Source organism: Jaculus jaculus, chromosome 8 (genome assembly GCF_020740685.1).
Source record: "Jaculus jaculus isolate mJacJac1 chromosome 8, mJacJac1.mat.Y.cur, whole genome shotgun sequence".
In the NCBI taxonomy this organism is placed as follows: domain Eukaryota; kingdom Metazoa; phylum Chordata; class Mammalia; order Rodentia; family Dipodidae; genus Jaculus; species Jaculus jaculus.
In genome coordinates, this window is record NC_059109.1 from 65,107,580 (window position 1) to 65,133,756 (window position 26,177).

The 26,177-nt window shown below is 38.8% G+C and overlaps 1 protein-coding gene across 1 annotated transcript in view; it reads left to right on the forward strand.

The window, feature by feature from the left end:
* Fbn1 (fibrillin 1) overlaps positions 1-26,177 on the forward strand; it is a 254,992-nt gene that overhangs the window by 44,804 nt on the left and 184,011 nt on the right. Inside the window, exons 4-5 of the mRNA XM_045156152.1 lie at positions 2,686-2,781; positions 5,744-5,839. Coding sequence (XP_045012087.1) covers positions 2,686-2,781; positions 5,744-5,839 — 192 coding nt within the window. The remainder of the gene's footprint in view (positions 1-2,685; positions 2,782-5,743; positions 5,840-26,177) is intronic.

Consider the following 26,177-nt stretch of genomic DNA (forward strand, 5'->3'; position numbering starts at 1 on the left):
ACCTGGCTTGCTCCCACTTTTAAAAGAAACCTTGGGCTGGAGAGATGGCTTAGCAGTTAAGGTGCTTGCCTAGGAAGCCTAAGGACCCAGATTTGTTTCCTGAGTACTCACATAAGTGAGATGCACAAGGTGGCATATGTGTCTTGAGCTCATTTGAAGTGGATAGAGGCCCTGGTGTTCCCATTCTCTTTCTTTCTCTCTCTCCCTCTACCCCTCTCTCTGCTTCTTTCTCTTTCTCTTTCTCTCTCCTTTCCCCCCTTGAGCTGTAAGACAGTGAATGTGTTTGTGGCAAAACAGGTGATGAAGACCTCGGTCTATAGAAGAGCTTGCTAGTTCCACTTTCCCCTGTGGATTCATGGCCCATTGGTTTATGTGGACCACTGAACTCACCTGTATCACCTGCCTTATAAGTCTAACAGAGTGTTTGTTTTTATTTTTTTTAAGGAGAAGGAATATTTTTAACCTGGAAAATTTTCGCCTGAAAGATAGGATACAAAAAAAAAGCATATCAAGGGAACCCTTTTATTATACTACATTTCAATATAAACTTAATCATTCTTCCAGGAAAAATTTCATTCTGATTTTCAATTTAAACAAATAGCCATCAAGTTACAATTTAAACTACTGTTAGGTCTTTTTCTTTTTTTTAATCTCAAAGTAGCTAAATGGCTTTGTTGCTCATGTGGGAATGGAAATTAGCTTTTGGCATGAGCCACTTTAATTGAAATCAGTTTGTGGGCTGAGTTCCTATGCTGCCTCATAGATGACATCATTTCCTGTGCCTTTCCCAGTCCTCACTGTTTTTCTAAGATAGGATGGAGCTAAGTATAACTTTGCATGTTAAAGCAACTCTACACCTTTTCCTGACCCACTTAGAACATTATCCAAAGTTTTCACCAAATCATTTTTTTTCTTTGTATACTTGTAGATAGCTTTATGGTTAAAAGCATTTGGCCAAAATGTTTTAATGGAATTATAAGAGCCTAAAATAACAGATTTTGTGAATGGGTTTGCTGGGTAACTTAATTTCTGGAACAGCTCTTCAACAAAGGAGTTATTTTTGCCTTTATACATGGAGAAAAATAATAAAATATTCTAATAATGATCTACTTAGGGGTGTACAAGTTCTTAGGACAGAAGGGACAACTTCATCTCAGATGTTCTTTGACTGTGGCTTTGCATTTTTTATCATATAGCATGAGCTAAGCAAACAAAAATTAACTTTGCAGAATTTCATAAGGCACCTACACACAGATAAGCTACTACTGTGTTCATGTTAGGAGATGTAATTAGCAATCATGACACTCCCCATTCTCAAGAAGGTTTTAGAACAGTGAGTTAGGCTTAAGAGAAATACTGGAATTTTATATATGTACATACAGATGAGTAAATATTTGAAGAGAAGAGGGTTTGGGAGACAGGAGAGAATGAAATCAGAAACAAGAGAAAGAAGAAACATTTGTAGAGGATTTTGGAAATAGCTGGGGTTTGGAGAGAACTGTGCAATGAGGGACAAGACATAGAGGCAAAGAGGAAAGGTGAAAGAAGGTATTCCCTCAAGAGACTAGCAGAGAGTGCCCCACATTTTGCATGGCATGTGTTGGCATCAGAAATATTTGTTAAGGGAATGAATGATTGGTAGACCAGAAGACTAGTTTCAGGACATACTAGGATTGTGCCAAGGAGCTCTGAAGGATACTTGGGACCATGCTCAGAAGGGCCTTGAATTCTGAGCTGGATACAGTTCTTACTTCAGCAGAAATAGAGAGCTTCCTTTGGTGTTTAATAGTGTGCAGTATGGCCTTAAAGATGTTCATGATTAACTCAGTCAATCCTACTTTTCTCCAAGTGGGACAGTTTCGCTTCTAAAGGATAGCCTAGGCTTTTTATAATTGAGTTCTTGAAACAGACACAGACCAAATGCCAGAAAAATGAGCAAACCTTCCCCACTGAGCCGTCTTCCTCTCACCAGGGCACCTGCACCCACTACAGGACTAGCATTGCGTGTAGCATTGCATGGCTCAGGTACAAGGCTGCCCACCCACCGTCTCTCTCCCCAGCACCCTGAAACGCACACTGCTGTAGCACAGAATGAGACATGAAATGGATTTCAAACACTAAGGGTTTCCTTTAGTTTAGAGTTACAGTCTAAACAAGAAGCTCTTTCTGAACTCAGTCCAACCAACCTCTAGTCTTCAAGTGGTCTTGCTATTAAATGCCTTTCTAGGTATTTTCTTTTTTCTGCCTCCAAAATTTCTTTAACAAATTCCTTTGGAATTTGTTTCTCTGACTGTTCTGCTGGCCACCTACTCAGCACTCTAAATCTTTTAACATGAAAATTATTGCTATCATAATCTTGTATGGTTGCTTAGGACACTCCTTTCTTGTTGGTATAAATTACAGAAATGACATTGAGTTGTAAGTTCTGCTAAGTGAAGGAAGTAATTTAGCGCTATTAAATTAAATGCTAAGAAAGCAACTTCATTGCATTGTAAATGGCTTTATATACAAATAACATATTTACCATTATCAACTAGAACACTTCTGCAGACCTGGGTAGGTAAATGAATCCTGATAAATAATTTTATTTCCTCTTCAAATAAAATAACTTTAAATCAGCTCACTGAACTGTTGCAATATGTAAACTATGACTGTAAATGCTAATCATTCTTTTTCCCCTTCCAGTACAACACTGTAATATTCGCTGCATGAATGGTGGTAGCTGCAGCGAAGATCACTGTCTGTGCCAGAAAGGATACATAGGAACTCACTGCGGGCAACGTAAGAAAATTTCCATTATAAATGTTGTAGATGTTAACCCATGTGCACACACATTGAATAATCAAATAAGTGCCAAGAAATTTTCTTTGATTACCTGAGACAGGGAACTTTTACCAACCTCTAGGGACCCTTGCAGATAAACAGATTACTTATCCAAATAACACTGAAATTTTATTCTTTTTTTAAAAATATTTTTGTTCATTTTTTATTTATTTATTTGAGAGTGACAGACACAGAGAGAAAGACAGATAGAGGGAGAAAGAGAGAATGGGCGCGCCAGGGCTTCCAGCCACTGCAAACGAACTCCAGACACGTGCGCCCCCTTGTGCATCTGGCTAACATGGGACCAGGGGAACTGAGCCTCAAACTGGGGTCCTTAGGCCTCACAGGCAAACGCTTAACCGCTAAGCCATCTCTCCAGCCCTGAATTTTTATTCTTAATGTTGATAATAATTTCTTCTATTCATTTTCATTTTCTTTGCCACTTTCCTTGCCTATGTCTTTGACTGCCAAGATACAGAATTCTTTTTTAAAAAACATATTTGCAAACAAATATATTATCATGTAATTCACTATGCATACACTCTGTCCTTCTGAAGTGGAAAAGTTCATAATGTCAGCTTATCCATTGTTCATTCAACCATCACAGGAAAGGAACTTTAAAACATTTTTCACTTCAGAAAGAAATACAATGTTAGTTTTAAACTGTTCACCTCCCATTCATTTTCTGTCTCCACCAGTATTTTCAGGAAACATCTCCAAACATTTAAAAGCTCAGTCCCATGTTTCTTTTTGAACTTATTCTTTCTCTTGATTAATGGTGCTTGAATCGAGCTTGCTAAGCTAGATTCTGCTACTGGCATCCTTACCACAAACTGTCCAGTTTGCTGGTTCATCCATAAGCACCACTTATTGTATCTGTTCTCTACTAGTCAGTCCCCGTGGACTGAAGAAGATAAATATTCCTCTTAGAAAGTGTATTTTCATTACTGTGGCATGAACAACATGCCCTGTGGAAAAGTCCAAAGATGTGAAAACGTAAATTATGTACATTTGTACATGAGCTTTTTTAGTGTATATGATTGTACAAACCACTTCTTTACTTAGTACCTTACTAGTAGTTTGCTGAGGTCATCAAACATTCAATAATTATGTAAAATTCATTTATACATGAATTCTACCATTTATGTAATGGTTAGCATTATTCTTGTTATTTCTAATTTTTACCATTGTATGTATATTTTCTATGATAAGAAATTTTATTTTAAATAAACTAAAATTTCTATAATACCCTAGAGATGGTCCCCACATTGCAGTGTGGTATCATGATGTAGCTCAACATAGAGGTGAGAGCCAAGACAGTTTCCCTAGTGTGGGCAGCCCTTGGGACAAATTCTGAGGAATGGATGAGAGCATAACAAGTGAACCTTTTAAGGAAACAGTAAACTGTGTTCTAAATCACTGGACTAGGACATAACATGGAATGTGGGCCACGACAGGTGTTTTTTGTATTACTAGAGATTAAATGTGGAGAGAAATGATGAGAAGATGTCGTGGTTACCTACTCACTGCTAAAACAAAACCTCTGACCAGAAGCAGCTCATGCAAAGAAATTATTTCAGCTTACAGTTTCAAGGGGAAATTAAATGATGGCTGGGAATGCATGACAGGCCTGAGTTTAACATGGCCTTACCTACTTCACTGTACAAGGAGACCCCTAAGAGGAAGAAGCCTGGGTCATGTCTCATATCATCTGGCAGGAAGTAATGGGCTTGAACCCTTAAGATACCTCCTCACTTAGGCTCCACCTCTCAAAGGCCCTATAAGTTTTGAAAATATCTACCAGCTATGGATCAAGTATTTAAAACACATGAGCCTATGGGGGTCATTTTTTATTCAAACCACCATATAAGGGAAATATGGTCAGAAAAGAAGTCATGTTTTGATGCTTTTCTAAGTGCATTGTTGCTTACAAAGTCGAGCCAGGGAATGGTAATGATAGCACAGGTGACAACAGACTACCCTAGTGAGCTATGACTCTTACCTTCAATGTGCTGTGCACATTTTAAAACTCTTACATGCATTAATTCATATAACACTACAACTATTTGAGTTGGAAGCTGTTTATACTGCTTCTTACAGGAGATAATAGACAGGATTGGGTTTGGAATTCAAGCGATTTGAATCCACATTTAATGATGAAATACTGGCTTTACATTCTTCATTGCACAAGAGTTTTCAGTAAGAAAGATCATTTTGCCAACAGTGTAGAGTTCACAGGAGGAGGAAATCCTAAGACAGGTTTTGGCTGCAGAGGAGGTGAAGGAGGGATGGATGCAGAGGTATTTGTAGGAGAATCAGAAGAGCTGCCATGTATTTCCCCCTGAGGAGATCCCTGACAGAATTCAGACCAAAGCCCAGAACACAAGAGATGCTCAACTAACACTTGAGAACTAAAGACCCTTTCTAAACTCCAGCTTTCTCATTTGTAAAATGAGGTTGACTTAAGTAGTTTCAGTTGTTTTAGGCTTTAGCATGTCCTGTCTGTCCTGACAATAAATTAGAAAGCAAAGCAGGGCAACTAATACATATTGAATTCTGTAGCTTTTATGATGAAAATGGACTACTCTGATAATGTTTGTGCTAAGTGAAATGTTAGTTCAGGCCTTCTGTTGCCAGACAACTGCTAAGAGAGTGTGAGATAAATAAGTGACTTCTTAGGTAAAAGGTCCATGGAGAATAAAAGCAAGAGGAAGCTGTACAATGGAATGGACCTTAGACCACTACCCTATTGAGCCCTGTTCAAGAGAGGGATGCAAGGGAGATGATTAATAAGTAGGGTGACTGTTCAAAGTGAATGCCTGGGGGAGTTGTACACATTTTATGTAGTTCTCTTTACAGAGGCCCCAATGTGGCTTCGGTAGCATCTCCTCCTAGGTAAAGCTCTCTCGTTTTCTTACAGCTGTCTGCGAAAGTGGCTGTCTCAATGGAGGGAGGTGTGTGGCCCCAAATCGGTGTGCTTGCACATATGGCTTTACCGGACCCCAATGTGAAAGAGGTAAGAATTTTAAAAATTCATTTGCATCAAAATATTCTGGTGGCTAATGTGGATATTGAGTTTGTACAGCTACTTCCTAAAGTTTGCCGAGCTTTGAGGGGTTCTGAAGTATCATTGGAAAGTCCCCAGAATACCAAGGCACTGGCTCCGAGGCTGTGTGTTTCTCAGCAGTCCTTGCCAGCGATGCAGTTTTCCATAATGAGCATGTATGTAGGTGGAGTTAGCACTAAGATAAAAGGGGAAAATTTTCCCTTGGGGTATAGATAGAACTCTGCATGATAAATTAGATAAATAGGTCCCTCACAATATAAATAAGGAAGAGTTTAGAATGAACACACCTGAAGACTGATTGAACCTTTTGGGAGCTGTAACGATATACAAGCTTAGCAGTCATAGTTCACAGTGGACATTCTGAGTGTCTTTTGTAAAACTGCTATCCTACATGCATGCTCATTGCAGCCACTGGGGTGGGGAGAATCATCCTTGCTTTTTTTCTACAAAGAAACCAAGGCTCAGAGAGGTCCAGCGATGATGTCAAGGTCAAATTTGAATGTGGATTTTCTGTCTCCAAGTGCAATGTTCAATGATGCTCCAAAGCTCCAAATAAAATGTTCTGCCTGATTAGCTGATGTGTAAATATGACATGCACACAGATCTACATCTTTTGTGTTTGTGTTGTGCATATGTGTATATGCATGTTTATATGTGTGTGGACACATACGTGTGTATGTGAGGGTTGCTCATGCATGTGTGTCTGTGTGTCTCCTCTATTCCTCTTGACTTTACCTATTAAGACTGGGTCTCACTTAACCTAGTGCTCAGCAATTCAGCTAGTCTAGCTCGCTAGCTACCTTGTCCTGGGAATTTGCTGTTTCTGCTTCTGAGCACTGGGTTTACAGGGGGGCGCCACCATATCCAGCCAGTATTCATAACAAATGTTGGCTGTGTTAATCATCATGTCTCCTTATTTATAGTCCTTTTCCCATCATGCCTAGTGTTTTTAGTGAAACTTTTCAAAGTTTGTGTTATATTTAACTGCAGTTGAAATTTTCTGAGGAACTTTCAAATTGTAGTTATATAATTTTTATCCAAAAGTTGCATAAAGATCTTGCTTGGAGATAGAAAATAAAGATTACTTATTAAAAGTCTGGACTGTAGGAGATAGATCAGGGGTAAAGTACTTGCTGTGCACACATGAGGATAGAGTTTGGTTCCCCAGAACCAATGTCAAGAAAGATACAGCAATGCGAGCGTCTGTAGTTGCAATGCTTCTGTGGTGGGATGTGAGGCAGAGACAGGAGCATCCTTGAACACTCATGGTCCAACCAGCTTGTAATCAGCAGTGAATAGTAAGAGAGACCTTGTCTCAAATAAAGGGCAAATATGTAAGTTATCTCCCAACAGCTGGGACAAAATACATGAAAAAAGTCAATTTAAAAGAGTAAGGGTTTATTTCAGCTTACGGTTCTGAGTTAAGGTCCATCATGGCAGGGAAGATGCATGCTGCTCACATTCAGTCCACAGCGATGAAGCAGAAAATGATGAGCACAGCTTGTCAGCCAGCAGTCTCTTTTTTGTATAGTCCAGAGCCCTATCCATAGTTAAGGTGGGTCTTTCCCCCTTAGTTAACCTAATTATATAATCTCTCATATGTGATTTTAGGTCATGTTAAGTTACAGTTCAACATAAACTATCACAGCAAAGACTGGCACCTGTGGCTACCCTCTAACCTCCACACATGTAAAATGTCACAGTTACATGGCAAGTGTGCACATGCGCACGTACACTCACACACACACACACACACACACACACACACACACAAAGTTCAACATAACATTTAAGACAGCTAGCTGAGAAAAACAAAGAATAGAGGTATTTGAAAATATAAATTCATTTATCTGCTAATGAGCTAAAACTACATATTTTGGCAAGCAGTTTTAGGTATGCAAGTATTACTGCTGGGTAAATTATATCAGACAGTGCAGGATAGTGCTATGTGGTACTTGGTGAACTCTTTGCTATTATGTTGCATCTGGAAGTCCTTTTGGAATCTGTCCTTAAATGTTTTTTCTTTACAACTGGAAAACATGAACCTTTATTGACTTGGTGCAATATACACTTAGGGGCATTTAGAGTAAGACAGTTGTTTTAAATGGGTAACATCTTTCTGTGGCCTTACTATTTGCTCAATTAAGAGGTTGTAGGAGATAAGATTGTTAATGTTGGGGCTGGGGAAATGGCTTAGCAGTTAAAGCATTTGTCTGCGAAGCCTAAGGACCCTGGTTCGATTCCCTAAGACCTGGAGTTCGTTTGCAGTGGCTGGAGGCCCTGGTGCTCTCATTCTCTCTTTCTGTCTGCCTCTTCCTCTCTCTCTCCCTCAAATAAATAAAGAAATAAAATATTTAAAAATTTGTTAATGTTGGACTTGAGAAGTGGTATATAAAGATAATTTTTTCAGGTGATAATGCTAAGTTTAATTTTTTAATAATTAATAAAATAAAGTTAAAGAGAATTTTCCTTCAAACAAAGTGGTTAATAGCATGCTATAAAGAGTGATTTATTCCTATGTTACAGGTATTGAAGCTAACAATAGTTTTAATAATAATATTGAACTATGTCTCAGTTACTACTTCAAAGATTTGAGATTTACCCACGATTAGGAAATGTCTTAAATGGATTGTTACTAAATTTATTAACCAAAACATGTATAATACTTAGGTGAATTTTCAAATTTGGGTGTGTTTTTAAGTTGTTCTCTCTTTCCTGTGACTTGAGAATATAGTAGAACTTACCCATGCCTTAGTTCAGTGGTATAGTATGTTAGCATTTGTTATCAGAGTATTGAAATGACATCAGTGCCTTGTTCACATAACACAGGTAAGCTGTGTGTTGCCATAGTGATTGCCAACAAAAGGCAGTTGCCATCTTGCCTTAGAATGCAGACTATTGTCTTGTTAAATGCTTTAATATTAAACAGTGAATCATGTATGTAGATGAGATTCTGAAAGTTGGGCAAAAGAGAATAGTGGGGATAGATTTGAACTTGTGATTATATTTATGTCTGGGATGAGGAGAAATAAAGAAAACATGCTGAAAAAAAAAATGAGATACTCAGGAGAAGCAGAAGAGCACTGAGCAAAGAAAGTTAAGGCAAGGAGGAGTGCAGGAGATCCCTGGAAATGGTTAGATTCATTGAGAACTCAAGAGGGAGTGAGAACCTCGGAAGGTCCTGGCTACATTCTTAGCTGGTGCACATTGAGTAATTCCCATGTCCCACATAGGTGGCTTGACACTTCCCTTTGTTTGCTAGAACATTATGAGAAAAGTCAGAATGAGTCCCAGATTTTAGAGAAGTAAACAGAGGTGAAGAGAATTAAATAGCTTGTTCAAAGGGAGAGAAGTAAGTGTTGAAATCAAAACCAGAACCTAGCCAGTGGCTCCTAAACCTGTGCACATAACCACCGCGCTATACTTAGTCTTGACTGGTTCATTAGTAGCCACAGAGAGTTTTCTGAGGAATGATAAGAAGAAACCTAGAAACATCAATTTTAGGGTAGAAGTAATAGATGTCTAAGAAAGCATCAGTCATGAAAATGGCAGGTTGAGCTTGGCTTGGTGGTAGAGTGCTTGCCTAGCATGCACAAGAACCCCAGTACTGAAAGGATTTAAGCGAGGCTAGATAGGCGGTTCTCCTCCCTGGTGAGATTTGAATAATTTGCTTTTAAATAATTTTTTAAATGAAAAGAAAGAAGGCTTGAGTGTTTGTTGGATATATCTCATGCAAAGTTTTAGAATTCTCTTATTTGATTAATTTTGGTAATTTAAAGGCCCCAATCCATTCTTGGCAAAAGAGTGATTCCTGTCTGCTAAAGTGAACTAGTTCCTCAGGAAGACATAGACATGGGACCTGAATATTCCTGTCCAGTGTGGTTTGCATGACAGTGGCATAGCTACTCAAAATGGCTTTGGAACCCCTCTTTTGGAAATGCCTTTACAGTTAGCAGTGTGTTCAACTGGACATGTGGCCATTTTCCCCCCTTTGAAGAGGCTTTTTAGTTTTTGAAATGTCCTAAAATAATTTACCACAAATTTCAGTAACTATAGGGGTAACTAAACATTTTAACTGTTTGGATCATAAACAACCGTAGAAGAAAAGCCAGTGATAATAATTTTCCCCCATATCTCATAAAGCATATGGAATTGGATAGATGTTTTAATGTCAAAATTTATGTGAGCTGGAGAGTGAGGCCTCTTGGAAGGATAAATGCAAGTGATGAGGCATTTTCTAGCCTTCCCCCCTTGGATCTCCCTCTTTGTATGGTCAGAATGTGAGCTTGCACACAGCCAAACTACACCCTGATGCAGAGCTCTGCTCAGTCCCTACTTGTATCTTGCCTGTGGAGATAATAGCTGGACTTGTGCCAGTCCTGGAAAGTCTGCTGGAGGCTCTGCTGGTTATCAGTAAAGCACAGAGGGCAGCATTGTTGCACTGTTAGCTTTAAGGAAAAGAAGCATTGGGGACACAAGTAGAGGAGGAGAAAAGTACCCCTGCCCTCTTGGAGAAGCAGAGTGGCAGAAGGTGAGCCAGCCATTTACAAACAAGCACTTGCTTCCTGGGGAAATTCATTGTTAAGGTGGGTTGGAAGATTTTTGTTTGTTGGCACAATCATGTAACAATGGAATAAACCAACTAAGGTGTTAGTAATTTCACCCCATTCTCATATGTGAAGCTGATATTTGAGAAATTATTGTACTTACCCCTTAGTTGCTCTTGTAATATGAAAATAATTTTGCTTCACTATCTTTATAACATTTTTTTAAATTTTTTATTTATTTATTTATTTGAGAGCAACAGACACAGAGAAAAAGACAGCTAGAGGGAGAGAGAGAGAATGGGCGCGCCAGGGCTTCCAGCCTTGCAAACGAACTCCAGACGCGTGTGCCCCTTTGTGCATCTGGCTAACGTGGGACCTGGGGAACCGAGCCTCCAACCGGGGTCCTTAGGCTTCACAGGCAAGCGCTTAACCGCTAAGCCATCTCTCCAGCCCCTTTATAACATTTTTAATAAACATTCTTTAAAAAACAGGTCATGGGCTGGAGAGGTAGCTTAGCGGTTAAGCGCTTGCCTGTGAAGCCTAAGGACCCCAGTCCGAGGCTTGATTCTCCAGGACCCACATTAGCCAGATGCACAAGGGGGTGCACGCGTCTGGAGTTCGTTAGCTGGGCATGGTGGCTCACATCTTTAATCCCAGCGCTCGGGAGGCAGAGGTGGGAGGATTGCCGTGAGTTCGAGGCCACCCTGAGACTCCATAGTGAATTCCAGGTCAGCCTGGGCTACAGTGAGACCCTACCTCGAAAAACAAAACAAAACAAACAAACAAACAAAAAAAACAGGTCACAGTAAGCAACCAGTAAGCATTTATTATATAAATCCAAGAGGTGCACTGTCTACACTGTGTCCAACAAATGGAAAAGACTAACAGAAAAATAATAAATTTAGAATAGTTACACAGTTCATATAAGTATAGCTGCTGCATTAAAGCAGGATTACCCTATCCTAGAGGCCTACTTAGAGAGCTTCATGGAAGCAGAACCCACTTTTTTTTTTATGTCTTTAAAAGTTTTATTTGTCTCTTGAGACAAGTTCTTACTATATAGCCCAGGCTGGCCTTGAATTTGTAAACCTCCTGCCTTAGCCTCTCAAGTGCTGGGGTTTGTAGGAATGTGCCACCATTCTTGCCTCAAACATTTTTTAAAATAAATGTTTATTGAAGTTTGAAGTATGTAATGGGACACATATGAGTAGTAAAGTGTATATAGTGAACCAAATTAAGTTTATTTTCTCTCATATTAATTTTTTGGTGATAAGAATAACTAAAACATATTTATCCAATAAAAATCTCAATATAATGCAATTTTACTAAGTGTATTGTATTATTTTTGACAGTATCTAAGATATATGGAAATAGTCTAAGTGCCTGATGATAAATGAATGGGTAAAGAAAAGATGATGTGCATATATGTAATGCAATATTGGCCTTAAAAAAAGAGCCTGCCATTGCCACAAATGGGCCAGAGGATATCATGCTGAGTGAAATGAGCCACACTTAAAGAGTAAAATATTGTACAATCTCACGTAAATATGGAAAGTAATAAAAATTTGATAGTGAAAGAAAGGTATAAAATAGCAGAAGGTCAAAGTAATAGAGAAGCAGATGGACCAAGTCTAAAGTTCTAACCCATAATGGGAGGCTCCACATTTGTGCTTTCTCTGACATTGCTTGGAAGGCAGTTTAATAGATGAAAGTATGGATTCATTTCTTTTTCCCTCTATGGAAGTAAGTTTTGTAAAGCTCTATTTTTTATACTCATGTAATTTAAGTTATGACTATGATTACAATTTTCAGAGTAAATACTACAGGCTCTCATTCCTCAAGTGCTGTGGAAGACAGAGCTCTCTGAGTACGTTTTTTTCTTTCCATAATGTAGAAAACAATAATACATTGTCACTAGAATATGTTGAAGCATTCTATGAGTCTCATTTCTGGCATTAAGTCTAAATACCATGTGAAGGTACCAGAAACAGGATGCCCTAAATGTGACTACATTGAAAATGATGTGACAGCATTTGGTAGTTGGCAGATCATTGGATAAACTTGATTTTCTTTGTTTCAGAAACTACATATGTTGAAAAAGACATTGGCTTTTCTAATTGAGTGTGTTTGTGCCTGGATGGAACCTGTGTCTCCCTGTCTCTAAAGGCTAAACACACTTTGTGTTCATAGCAAGACTGGTGATGTGTCATTAGAAGAAACCTGGTTTCTATCTCACAATTCCTGTGCATCTCATCTCAATTTGGATGAGTTTTTCTGTGTCAAAAGAAATTTTCTTGCCCTTTTCTAAATTTCTTAATGTGGACGTTGGTATCTTATGTCCCTGCCTTTGCTTGTAGTTTCTTCCTAAGATGTTATTGTACAGAGATTCTGCCTTTTGCATCAATTTTGCTGCTCCAGGCAATATCTGGGAAAAGGTCTGAGCTCACTCCATCAGCTTCCTCATCTAGTGGTCCATCTCTAGAAACACTCATGCATTTCTTCTTTGTTTAAAGTGTAGTTTTAACACAGTAAAAAGTCCATGAGGGCACAGTGATCTGGCACCTGATGGGCCAGAGTTTGGACATTTGACAGCCACTGGATCTCAGCATCCTCCAGACTGCAGGGCTCATACAGGTTGTGTGGTAGGAACAATCTTGTTGTTTAAACTTTGTTAACTTTATCTTATCTAAACTTTTTTGTCAATAATTTTCATACATGTATATGTTGTACTTTGTACTTTGTTGTGTATGTTGTACTCCACCTGTTATCTTGTGTTATACCTCTCCTATCCCCTTCCACTGAGCCCTTCTTCTTTCCAATCAGTCCTTCTTCTACTTTGATGTCTTCTTTTGTTGGCCATCCTCCACCATCCATGATAGAATATTGATAAGCCCAGTATTGTGCCAGTCTTAAGCAGGTAGCAACAGCCAGTGTGAGGTCACAAGTGCAATGACCATGTTATTTCAGGAAAACAGGGTTACATTCTCCCCATTCTCTAGATCTTATGTTCTTACCCTCCACCCTTACCTGAGCCTTGGCAATAGTGATAGAGATATCAGAAGGGATACTCCACAGACATTTATTAACAGTGCTTTGATGCATTTTGAATCTTCCTAGTAGTCATCACCTTCTGCAAATAGAAGCTTACATAACCAGAAGTTAGAGCACCACTAATCTATGGGTATATACACAAGCATTTAGAGGACATTTTGATGGGCACAGCATTTCCATCTAACAAAACAACAATACTAGCTTTTTCTCTAGGGCCTATAACCTCTCTAGCCACAGGCTTTTGACTAAATATTCACTACCAAGATGAGTTTTCTTTCATGGAGAGGATGACAAATCCGATGAGAGAGCAGCTAGTTACCCTCATAAGAGTCATGCCATCCTTGTACCAGTGGGCACACTTTGCCTGGCTGATTGGCTGTGTAGCTCACAGGGTTCACCACTGAGTAAGTGTTGATAACTTTTCTCTCCTAGCAGCCTGTGTAGCACCTTCCAGCACTATGATAGATAATCAGCAGGGAGGAAGTTTCTAGCACAATTCCAGCTTGATATCTGCTGTCCTCAGCAATAGTCTTACTTTTTAGTTCTAGGGGGCAGCCAAGATCAGGAGCAAAATCGTGTATTGTTTGGGAGTCGCAGAGGCCTCCTTGACCAATAAAAGCGTAGCCCATGATCCCTTGAATTCCATATCCTCCTGCCTCTGCCTGTTAGCAATTATCTACCAAAATGTGTCATCCTCACCCAACTAGGAGCAGTCTTGAAGCCCATCTGGTAACTTGACATCATAAAATGGCCCTCTACCTGTTTCCTAGGAAGTAGTCTTGATGGCCCAGCCCTCCCAGATAAGCGCCTTCTCATATCCTCCTACCTGGGATACTTGATTATTCAGCGAGCATGTGGTTTTAAGGGGTTATCATCTCCACATGTTGCACATTATAGTGTCACATTTGACTTTGAATGCATCATCTTGATGCTTCAATTGAAATTTTCATTTTAATGTGTTGTTGCCTTAGCAAAACTAAGAATTTAATACAGCTCTTAAATTTGATTTAAAATTTAATATGGCCTCCTCTTCAAAGCCAGTTTGTTTTCAGTGAAGGAGGAAAGGATAGTCCATTACAATTCTCCAAGTCCTATTTTGCTTCATTATGTTTCTGCATAATTTCTATATGAGGCAGGGAATTGGGACTAAAAAAATCACTTTTATGTATAATTTGTTGAAAGGACCAGTCTCTTTCTGAAACCATCTTAGCTTGGTCTTGTTGATAGCAGCCTGGAAACCCTTACCAATTTTATATGCTCAGTTGAGAGTACTGAAAAACATTAGTGTTTATGTTCCCTAGTAGTTATTGTCTCTAGGGAATTTATGCTGGTTTTGGTTTATGAACATGCATTGGACAAATACAGAGCTCTGTGGTCCAGATAATGTGCCAAAGTACTTTTTGGAGGACATTAGTCTCAGGAGGGGTTTCATGAAATGAAGTTTCTATGGTCAATCTGATTTTGGAAACATTATACCACATCCTTTCCTTGGAGAAGCACTGGTAGTATTAGTATATTAGCTCTTGGAAGTCCTGAATTAATGAAACTGTTTTGACTTAGTTTAACTGAAAAACTTAATGTTTTTAAATCCCTTAATCTATAATCTTTTTTTTTCTATCTTAACACTCTAGCATCCTCATCCTAAAGATCTGGATTCTGATTATTTTAATAGTCATTTTGGTAGTCATTGGGCACATTTATGACAACATCTTCATAGTATAGATCACTATCTCAACCTCCTACATTATCCTCATTCTGAAGAAGAGCTTTGTTATATAGTCATTTACCCTTTGTGTTTCTAAAATGATTAATTTGAACATTAAATGTGTCATGAGCTAACCATTTGAATTTGGTTCTGAAATATAAAGAATCACCTAGGGTTGGACAGATGGCTTAGCAGTTAAGGCACTTGTTTGGCAAAGCCAAAAGACACAGGTTTGATTCCTCAGTATCCATGTAAAGCCAGATATACAAGGTGGTGCATGTGTCTGGAATTTGCTGTGGCCAGGGGCTCTGGCCTGCCCATTTCCTCTCTTTCTCTCTGCCTCTTTCTCTTCTTCTCTCTCTTTCAAACAAATAAAATAAAAAATATAAAAACTAATCACCTATGTAAGTTGAATTATCCCATTAACTCCTGATTCATCTCTGGCTTTGGACAGTATGATGCAGCTGCATGATTTTCAATGCCTGCTTTTCAATCAGCTCTGGGTACACTACTGCTAGAACGAGAAGTACCAGGAGTTCTTAAAGCTACAGCTCACATCTCTAGACTGGATAATTTCTTTTCTTCCATAGTCAGGTTTAGGATTCATTCCCTCCCCAGTCATTTCCGTGACCACAAGGATCAACTTTACCTAACCACCAGTCACTATGCTTCTTTGCTCTCATCTTCCTCTGGCCTCCTGTACCCTACCCTCATTTCAGGTAGTTGGATAATGCATCCACTAAGCTTTTGGTCTTTCTCTAGGTATATCTATTGATTCTTAGGTAAAATATGTGTATCATTATAAAATAATCTCATACTCTGTTTCATGGCTTTTGGGAAGCCCTATTAGCAACTTATAATTTATATAACATTTTAAGTTCTCTTAAAATATTTTATTTACTGAGTGGGACATAAAATATTTATTAGTATTTTAAAAGAAATAATTATATATATTTTTAGTATTTCCTTTGAAAAGTAAATTTAGTCTAAAATACTGATTTGTATGCACTCTCTCAGGCAACATTTGAGTCTCTCCATGAAACAATGACTAAAACCTTTGCCTGAAATGTCTTCCTTTCTCATCAAGTGCCAAGCTTAATGCAGAGAAGAAAGTTGGCATTTACTAAGTGCCTGAGGATTTGCTTAAGTTAGCTATTGAATCTTGAGGATGGTAAAAAGTGTTACATGTATCTTGAATAGAACAATTTAAGAAGAGACACTTTTAACAACAATACTTAACAGATAATGTGGATCTCATATGAAAACATGACTACAGATATTTGTAACTGGGGTGTGTGGGAGGTGAATTCTGTGGGGACACCATGCGGGAAAATGTTCTCGCACTTTCCTACCATTTTCCCTCAACAGTAATCCCTGGCTCTGAGATTTAAAAGTAAACAATATGTTAGAATATTTATTTCTTCAAAAAATAATGTTAGAATGGTTCAATTTACAAAATGGGCCTGTTTCTAGTTCTGTCCAGGGAAGGTCCCTGCCTGCCTGCTCTACAGAGGCACTGTTGACCCTCACTGTTGCCCAACACTGAACCAAGCTAAAAACAAAAGCTTGCAAGTTGGAGGCAACGTTTACCCATGGGGAAAGTGTTTTTATAAACATTCATTAGCTCATAAGAAACCATTTCTTTCTTAAAGTCACAGTGTAAATGTTCATACCCTATTAGGTATCCCAATGAAATAGTCTTTAAGTTAAATCTCATGAAATTTAGAAGACCTAGTGAAGGTCATAGCCCTCCCAGAGTAAATTTTTATTTATCCTTTCTTTGGATGATTTATAAACTTCACATGCAGAGTGAAAAATACTGTGGAACTTTCTTGTGACATGGAAAAAGTAAAAGCAGAAGCATGCACAGTATTTTGGTGGTATATAACATTGGCTTTGGGAAGCTGTATGCAATAGAATTCATCCCCTTTAAGGTAAACACCACAGAAACATTTTTAATTTTTTCAGATAGCATAATCTGGAATGGGATAGGGCTCTTGCCTTGAAGAGCTTGCTTAAGTCTCCTTTCTTCCTGTAATGTTTCCACTGCACTAAGCAGAACAAGCCGTCATAAAACCAAACCAATAGAGTGGCACTGAGTCGGCACAGCCCCTGCTGAGCCAGCTCAAAACGTGTGCAGGACCTTCCCGTCCTCATTATGCCTGTATTGCTGTTCTTTGCTTTCTATGAATGAGAAACAACAGGGAAATTATTTCTAGAACAAAATTCTGTCTTGATGGAGTTCTCATTCCAATTTAGTATAATGTGACAATCATATCAATGATATCATTAAAATGTGTGCTTTTCATTTGACCATTCCTAGAATACTTGGATAAGAGCTCAGATCCTGCCATTTGCTGGCTTTGGTACCTAGACAAGTGACAGCATGTGTCTCAGCATCTAAATCTGTTTCCTAAATCTGTACAATGGTCATAATAACAGTAATTATGAAGCAAAATTGGTGGAAGATTCCAGAAAGCTGATTTACCACTTAGCACATAACACATGTTTGATGGCTGTTAGATATTAGCATTTTCATTGTGATTATGTTTCCCAGTTTCATTATTTTTTTGAATGGCATGGTTGTTTTTCGAAAGTCTGTTCAGATTTAGCCAACATTGCTGGTTGGATATAATATCAACCATGTCCTCTTCTTTAATACACACTTAACTGGTGCAGTTACTGCAGAGATTAAAACTACAATGATAAAATTGCAATAAAGAAAGGAGTAAGTTCAGATGTAAGCCACAATGGTGTCTAAAATGGATTTTGACCATGGTTATAAGAAGTATTTGTTTTTCCACAACTAATGGAAGGTTATAAAAAGGTTTTGCTTATTGTGATTATCACATACACAGAAGAGGAAGGGAACATGTTACTTCATTAAAAGCCAGCAGGGAAATATAAGAGATGCTTTCAAAATACACCTGTATTAATTACTTGTCTAATTTCTGTGACCAAATATTCAATAAAACCAACTCAAGGAAGGAAGAGTTTACTTTGGCTCCTGGTTTAAGAAGTGTTAAAATCCATTATGGTAGTAGGAATGTGAGGTTGCTGGTCACAGAAGGTCTACAGTGAGGTAGCAGAAAGTAAATAGAAGTGGATCTGAACTACAAAAACTCCACGCTGCTCCAGCGACCCAATTCCTTCAGCAAAGTTCCACAACCTTACCAAATACCACCAGCAGCTGGGGACCAAGAATTGAAACCACTTGAGCCTATATGGGGGCACTACATTCAAGCCACAAATGTGCTACTTTTAGAAATGTGGCATCCTAAAATTGGTGGAAGGTATGAGATACTATCAACAAAATAAACCAAGCATCTCTGTAGAGTATATGTTCAGTCAAGGAGGAGATGTGACCTTGAGTCTACAAATATATATCCTCAGATTGGGTGAGAGATGCTTTTGATCATAGATCCACATATCATTCTTCTTTGGCTGCAAAGAAATAAAAATGTTAATCCCAAAAGAATAAAGCTAGGAAAACTATAGTAATGGAATAATTTAAACCCACAAATTTAAATTTCAAGCTGTCCTCATTAGTGTTGTGTTTTGTGAAATTTATCCATAGAAAGATATGATGTTAAGCTAAATGAAATCATTCTAAGAGAAAAAGTGATGTAAGCTTATCTGTGATGTGAACAGTTTTTTAGGAACTGTACTCATGAGCTGATGTCTGCAACAGTGGGTGAACCACAGCACCTCAAGTTCCTGGGGGCTTCTTGTGGGAGAAACTGCAGCATGAACAGAGTGCATGTGGAAAGCACTGCATGTTAGTTCACATGCCTGGTACCATGGCACCCACATTGGGAAGTAGTAAATAACCCTGTAGATTTTCCTCAGTATATTAGAAGCCTAATGGCTCTGATTATCCACATAAATATGCCCTAGGAGCTCTGAATACTGAGTTCATTAAGGCAAGAGAGTCCATAAGTCCATAGTGCCCTTCAAAGTCATAAGGGTCTTGAGCATTATGTCACTTTCTCCTCCTCTGATTCTTACGCTTCTGTAGGAATGCTGATTCCCTTTGATTTCCCCTGGAAACATCATTAAATTGGAACTTAGATGCCCTAAAACATGCATAAAGCAAATCCATCATGAACATAGATAATTTAAGCGTCACATATTTTTATACAAGGCATGCTTTTGAGTACATGCCTGCAAGCTTACCCTTCAGGAATGCCTTTGGATGTCATCATCGCAGTTCTGCCCTTGATAAATCATGTGCTGTTTAGACAAGCCATGGTCCTCTCCCCAGTTACTAGAGACATTTGTAATAGTTTATGTGGACAATAACAATAACCACCTAGCAACATGCTCTTTGGTATGTTCGCCACCTGTGATTTTGTAGGTGTTATAGCAGTAAAGTCTTATTGCATCCTAAAGATACTGAACATTGAATAGCAAGCATTGTTGGAGGCCCACTATGCACAAAAGGTGGCAGTGTAGCTTTGTATAAGAATGCACTTGAGTTTTTCTAGTTTATTGGTACTTCATGATGAAGGATTGTTTTATTCCCAATGTCTAGCAGCTAGTAGCTTAGTAAGTACTTGCTTACTCGATGACTGAATAAATGAGTAGATTTTACACATAGTTTATTACTTGAATTTCTTGTAAGTTCTGTAAGAAGATCTACCATCTGTTCTTTTAGTGGACAGCTTTTACTTTAATTATTTTAAGTTGGCATACAAAGTAGTATGTTTCCTTATGGCATTTTCATACATATATTTAAAAATCCCTTAACTTTTTTTTTTTCGAGGTAGGTTTTCACTCTAGCTCAGGCTGACCTGGAATTCACTCTGTAGTCTCAGGGTGGCCTTGAACTCATGGCGATCCTCCTACCTCTGCCTTCCGAGTGCTGGAACTAAAGGCATGCACCACCACGCCCAGCTATACAAACAAAGCTAAATGAATTCTGTGTAATGTTCCTTTCAGTGGAGACTCCTTTGTGTGCCCCTTGCCATTTGTGTAATGTGTGTAGATTTTACCACCTCTGTCAGTTCTGGGAGTAACTCACATTTTATAGACAAGGAAATTGAGGATGGAAGGGCCTTCGGTGACTGCAGGGGTCTAGGAATGAGGTCTGTGTCTGCTGTTGGCCCTCAGACTATCTCATGTGCAAATTCCTGAGCTTTTAGAGCATATAGCTATCTCTAGTATTATTTTAGCTATTATTGTGAATCCTTTTATTTTCAAATCTCTAGGTATCCCTTCCTCTCAGCTCATGCACCCCTTCAATTTTTAATCTTTAGATCAGTTTTAAAAATATTTTTTTTATTGATTTGAGAGAGAGAAAGAGACAGATAAAGAGAGAGACAGTGGGTACACCAAGGCCTCTAGCCATGGCAAAGGAACTCCAAATGTATATGCCACCTTGTACATCTGACTTTACGTGGGTACTGGGAAGCCAAACCTGTGTCCTTTGGATTTGCAGGCAAGTACCTTAACTGCTAATCTGTCTCCCCATCCACTAGCTCAATTTTAAAACATCTAAATTTTAGGTGACTAACTAAATATTTTAGCTCAAATTTACTGGAGAGAGCTTGTTTTTGTTTAAAGTGGCTTCTGTATGGTAGAGTGGCTTCAGCTGAGGGTGTTATGAGTACAATGATGGATGTGGGCGCTCATGGAAATGGAGCTGTGGGTGGGATAGGAAGAGAATGTGGTCACAGTGGACACACAGGGATCTTCAGGGTATGGATGAATGTATTGCTACTGTGATTCTGTCCAGACACCTTGTGGCCTAATTTCTTCTTCCTAAGGCACTGGAGGAAGGGATGGGTAAGTGTTGAGAATCAGTTTTCTTTTGTGGTCAATTGTTTTATTGATGCACAGATCAGGACATTTTAAGTTCCTTTTTTAATGGAAACAACTGAGAAGCTAGAGTAGATGGAATTTTCCTCTAAGAGTGTGAGCACAATGATTTGGGGTCATTTGGACATAGTGGCTGGAAGATATCTGACATGTAGGCAATGCTGACTATGTTGGCTGAATAAAAGTGTGGGTCTGATACTCTCCTATCCCAAAGGACTGTGTTCAAAGTAGAGGCTCCAGACTTCCAAATGCTGCTGTGCTGATGTCCTGTGTTCACCCTACCTCTGTTACTCAGTGTCAACCCATGTCAGAGCAATGAAAAGTTGCCCCACTCCACAAGTGTCTGTAATCTCAGTCACTGTTCACATTAGTGGTTTGCTCCTCCTCTGACTCTCCAAGCTTGATTTTAAAATTATGATGGACTTTTGTTTAACTATAAGACAGAATAGTGGCTGTGGCTAATATGGCTGAAAATAGAGGGATAAGTATGACAGGAATTAAAATGGATTGCTTAGGATAGCTTAAATTGACATGGATTAATATGCTATCAATTTTCTTCCCTTGAGAAACATTTGGTCACAAGGAAATTTGGCTTTCAGAAGAAATTCAAATTGGTATGTGTGGGTTTTGGCATAATCTAGCATCACTGGAACAGTCTAAAGTAGATTGTTTCCCATGCTTTTCTTTGAGTGCTCAACAAGACACATATCCTGCCAGTAGCGTTATCTATATCCATAGACTGCACAGTGTCTTGCCAAGCCATAGGGGAAGCCAGCATGGAGATTGTACACGGCAGTATAGAGGCTAGGTGGAAGCACCTTAGAAAGCCAGAAAATGGATGGCAGAGAGGATATAAGGCGAGTTCCCAAGGAGACAAATGATTAATAGATCTCCAAAGGGAGATGCTTGTACTTTGTGATTCCTAGTGCTAGAAAATTACCATGGTATAGACGATGTGTTCCCTGACAGTGTCACAGTATGGGTACATATAAAGGTTGGCTGAGAAAAAACTGAGTAAAACCGAACTAGAAAGAAAGAGAAAATGAAAATAAGATGTTGGATTGAGAAATAAGAGATGTGTGAAAAGTATAAATTTCATTTTTTAACTTTAGTAGCTGCAAACAATGAACTATGAATCCAGTGTTATCATCCCTCTCTCTCTCTCTCTCTCTCTCTCTCTCTCTCTCTCTCTCTCTCTCTCTCTCTGTGTGTGTGTGTGTGTGTGTGTGTGTGTGTAAGTGGCAGTAGCACTAGTGGACTAGCTGTCCACTGATTCTTATTTCTTCATATTCTGCAATTGTACAATATTGAACATATCTCAGAAAATTCTTTCAGGAGGTCTGGAGTGTTGACATGGGATTAGAATGTCGCAGAAAAAAAAAATCTCGTCCAAACCATTTTCAAGGATTTTTCAGAGCCGGTGAATAACTGTCTTAGAAAAGGGAGAAATTGTGCCTTTATTCATCATAAATTCATCCTGTGACTTAGTGTGTCTGTTCTTACATAGTTCTTCCTAATATCGATGTGGACTGAGATAGGGTTTGTAGACCAATGAAAGAACTGCACATCTAAGTGACGCGGCTGCCAGCAGCGCTCTCACAATTGCTCTTTAGCGTCCCAATCTGTTCCAGATGTCCACTGGTTTCAGAAAGCAGCTCTTGGGGGCTACAGAGATTTTATAGAGCATGAAAAATGAGAATATTAATGTTTTTTCCCTATTTACTTGTAAATACATATCAAACCATGTATAAACTCTAATATAAAAAGAAAATGAATAATGGTCACTATTAAAGTTAGGAAGTCTTAACAGAAATCATATAACTATCTTGCTTTGTAAATGGAGTTACTCCTAAATTCAGATTACATGGTATTTTAAGGGGTCAGTTCCCCTCAAAAATTATCAATTTCAAGCATGCAAAGAAGTTCATATTCTATATTGTGACTGCAACATTCAGTTCTTTATTGTGACACAAGGTGAGCCATAGGGTCCTCTGAGACCCCTTGTTCTCACATGGCATCTTCCTTGCCCAACTCCCTTCAGAGCCACACTTGCCTGCTGGGATATGACCCCCGAAAGTGTCTACAGGCGTTTTCACATGTGGGAATTGTATTTTTGTAGCTGACATTTTTCACTTGAAAATAAATCACAGGATACCTTTGGAGAGCACATGTCTAGGAGTGGAATGTTGACAAAGGGTAAGTCAAACCACAACTGCCTGGAGGAGCAGTTCACGGTGGTGCCACATGTTATTCCCAGCAACAGCACTATCCCAACAGTTTCCAATATCATCCCTTTTTAAACAGCCTCCTATACATTGAAAAGCTGTGCTTTTTACTATGTAAATTTGAATTTTCTTCTTCTTATGCTTCTGAATGAATGAAGAAGGAATTTGAACTATTTACCAACCTTAAGGTTTGATTTATAAGTCTTTTCTTCTGAAATACTAGAAACAATAGAATCACTTGTGGTTGTTTCTTCTCATCTCTTGGACAAAAGGGTATATTCTAATCTTCAAGTTCTTATAGACAGCAATGCACCACAATTGTTTGTTGGTGGGAAGAAATATACTGCTTTGGTAACGAGTACATAGTAACAGGCTTCATTTCCTTTGGAATTGTTAAGATGCATAAATCAACTCACTAGTGCTATCTGAAGACTGTCTTTACAGTAACAGACATGTTATAGATATAATAATGGTAGCATATTCCCCCTGAGGCCCTATGGGTAGGGGCTGAAAACAGGACATTTATTCTCTCCTAGCATACCCCCTTTCTAACTTGTATTAATTCACATATCACAGAGAGCCATCATCACTGGAAATAGGAAAGCAGACATGGCATTGCTGATTAAGCACAAGCTGTTGGCAATGGGGCAGTGAGCATTCTTTGACCACTTCATTCAAGAAAGAACAAGCTTTGTTTATTTAAGAGGCCAGTTTGCCAGTTTCCTGATTGCATTCTTCTTGTGAATATGCCAGACTATATTACAATGGATAAAATGAAAGGAAAAAGTATAAGTTAAGTGGTCCAGGAAACAGTGTTGGAAGATATATGAATGCCTACCTCTTGGAATTAATTAGTGGTTCATAAACTTAAAATGCTTTCTTTTTGTTTTGTTTTGAGAATCAAATTTGTGACTCAGGTTACAAGAAAAAATGATTTGGCTTGAGAAAACCCTTGGTTCACATGGGTTTTTACAGAGATTTTTTTTTTTTTTTAATCACGGGGAATTGCAATTAAGGATTCAGGATCTTGAGAACATGATTGTCACCTAGTTATTCCTGCACTGCAAGTACTCGTAGCAAATACTGGCTGGAGCTGAAACTAATTAATTATGAGATTCCAGCTGGGATGTGATGAAAGCAGTTTTGGGACTGTCTGTATCTTGGCTAGACCACACGGGTTAGAACTTGGAGAAAGCTAAGCTAGCTAGTAGTTTATGAAAGATTTATAGCCCAATTGATATTGGGCATCAAAAAAAAGGCTGAGGTTAAAAAAATGGCTTGAGAATTATGACTTCTAAAAGAATTACCATTGGAATGATGCTGAAGAGAGAAAACAGGAATTCCTTACATAAAAGGAAATAAAAGTAACTGAAGTTGATTGCTAGCAGTAAATAAGAAGCAACAGTAAATTTTTTAACGTATTTTTATTAGTCATGGACATACTTACTATGTACACGGCACATGTTGGTACCATCCTTTTCCTTATCCCTGCCCCTTTTCTGAAGGGGCCCTCCTCATTGGGAATGCAGTAAGTGTTTTGATAGCAGCTCCCTTCTCCAAGACTCCTCATAGGCCTTTTCTACATGTAATTCTGCAGGTACCTCTTCTCTTCCACACTTGAAGCTTACTAAAGATTTGGCTTTTGTGCTGTTGTCACCCATCACAAGGGCTAGGATTCTTCCCATTGTGCCTACCCAGGACTTCAGGTAGTATACTGTGTGCAGAAACAATGACCCAAGCTTGGAGGAAGTAAAAGAATATTGAGAAACCATGGGCTTGGGGCTATGGAGATTGCTCAGTGGTTAAAGACACTTGCTTGCAAAACCTGCCAGCCTGGGTATAGTTCCCCAGTAACTCTATAAAGGTGGACTTTATGCTGTGTTGGCAGTGGCAAGAGGCCCTTGTGTACCCATACACATACAGATACATAGATTGGTTGGTTGGTTGGTTGGTTGGTTGGTAGGTCGGTCAGTCGGTCGGTCGGTCGGTCGGTAGGTAGGTAGGTAGGTAGGTAGGTAGGTAGGTAGGTAGATAGATAGATAGATAGATAGATAGATAGATAGATAGATAGATAGATAATAGGCAGATAAATAAAAATTTAAAATCATGGGTTTTACAAGGTGTTCTGTGTTTTCACTGAGTAAATTAAAGGGAGTAAAATTTCATAATTAACACTGAAGACAAACAGGTAAGGTCACTAGTGTGTGTTTTGATTATCATGTTTTCAATTTGTCAGCTTTCTATTTCCTCTTCTCACCTGGAGACCCTAGTGTAAGAACCTGCTGGTGCTTGGAAAATGGACCACAGCTTCCTCATCTCAGCATTATCTGCGGTGTGCACATCTTAACTTAGCTGTGTGTATGTGTGCACACATGTGTTTGGTTTTTGCTGTTTGCTTTTTGTTTCTGTGGTGCTGGAAACCAATCCTAGGGCCTTTGTATATTCTAAACTAGCCCTTTACTGTGATTTCAGCTTTCTAATAACCAAAGTCTAAGTTGCCATGCCCACATCAGCACAATGGCTTGTAGCCTCATTTTGTTTTTCATTAGTTTCTATTCATTTTGTTTTTTAAAATTTATTTTTAGGGCTGGAGAGATGGCTTAGCGGTTAAGCGCTTGCCTGTGAAGCCTAAGGACCCTGGTTCGAGGCTTGGTTCCCCAGGTCCCACGTTAGCCAGATGCACCAGGGGGCGCATGCGTCTGGAGTTCGTTTGCAGAGGCTGGAAGCCCTGGCGCGCCCATTCTTTCTCTCCCTCTATCTGTCTTTCTCTCTGTGTCTGTCGCTCTCAAATAAATAAATAAAAAAAAATAAAAAAAATTATTTTTATTATTTATTTATTTGAGAGAGGGATACAGAAATAGGGAGAGAGAGAAAGAGAGAGAGAGAGAGAGAGAATGGGAATGCCACTGCCAACAAACTCCAGATGCATGCATCCTCTT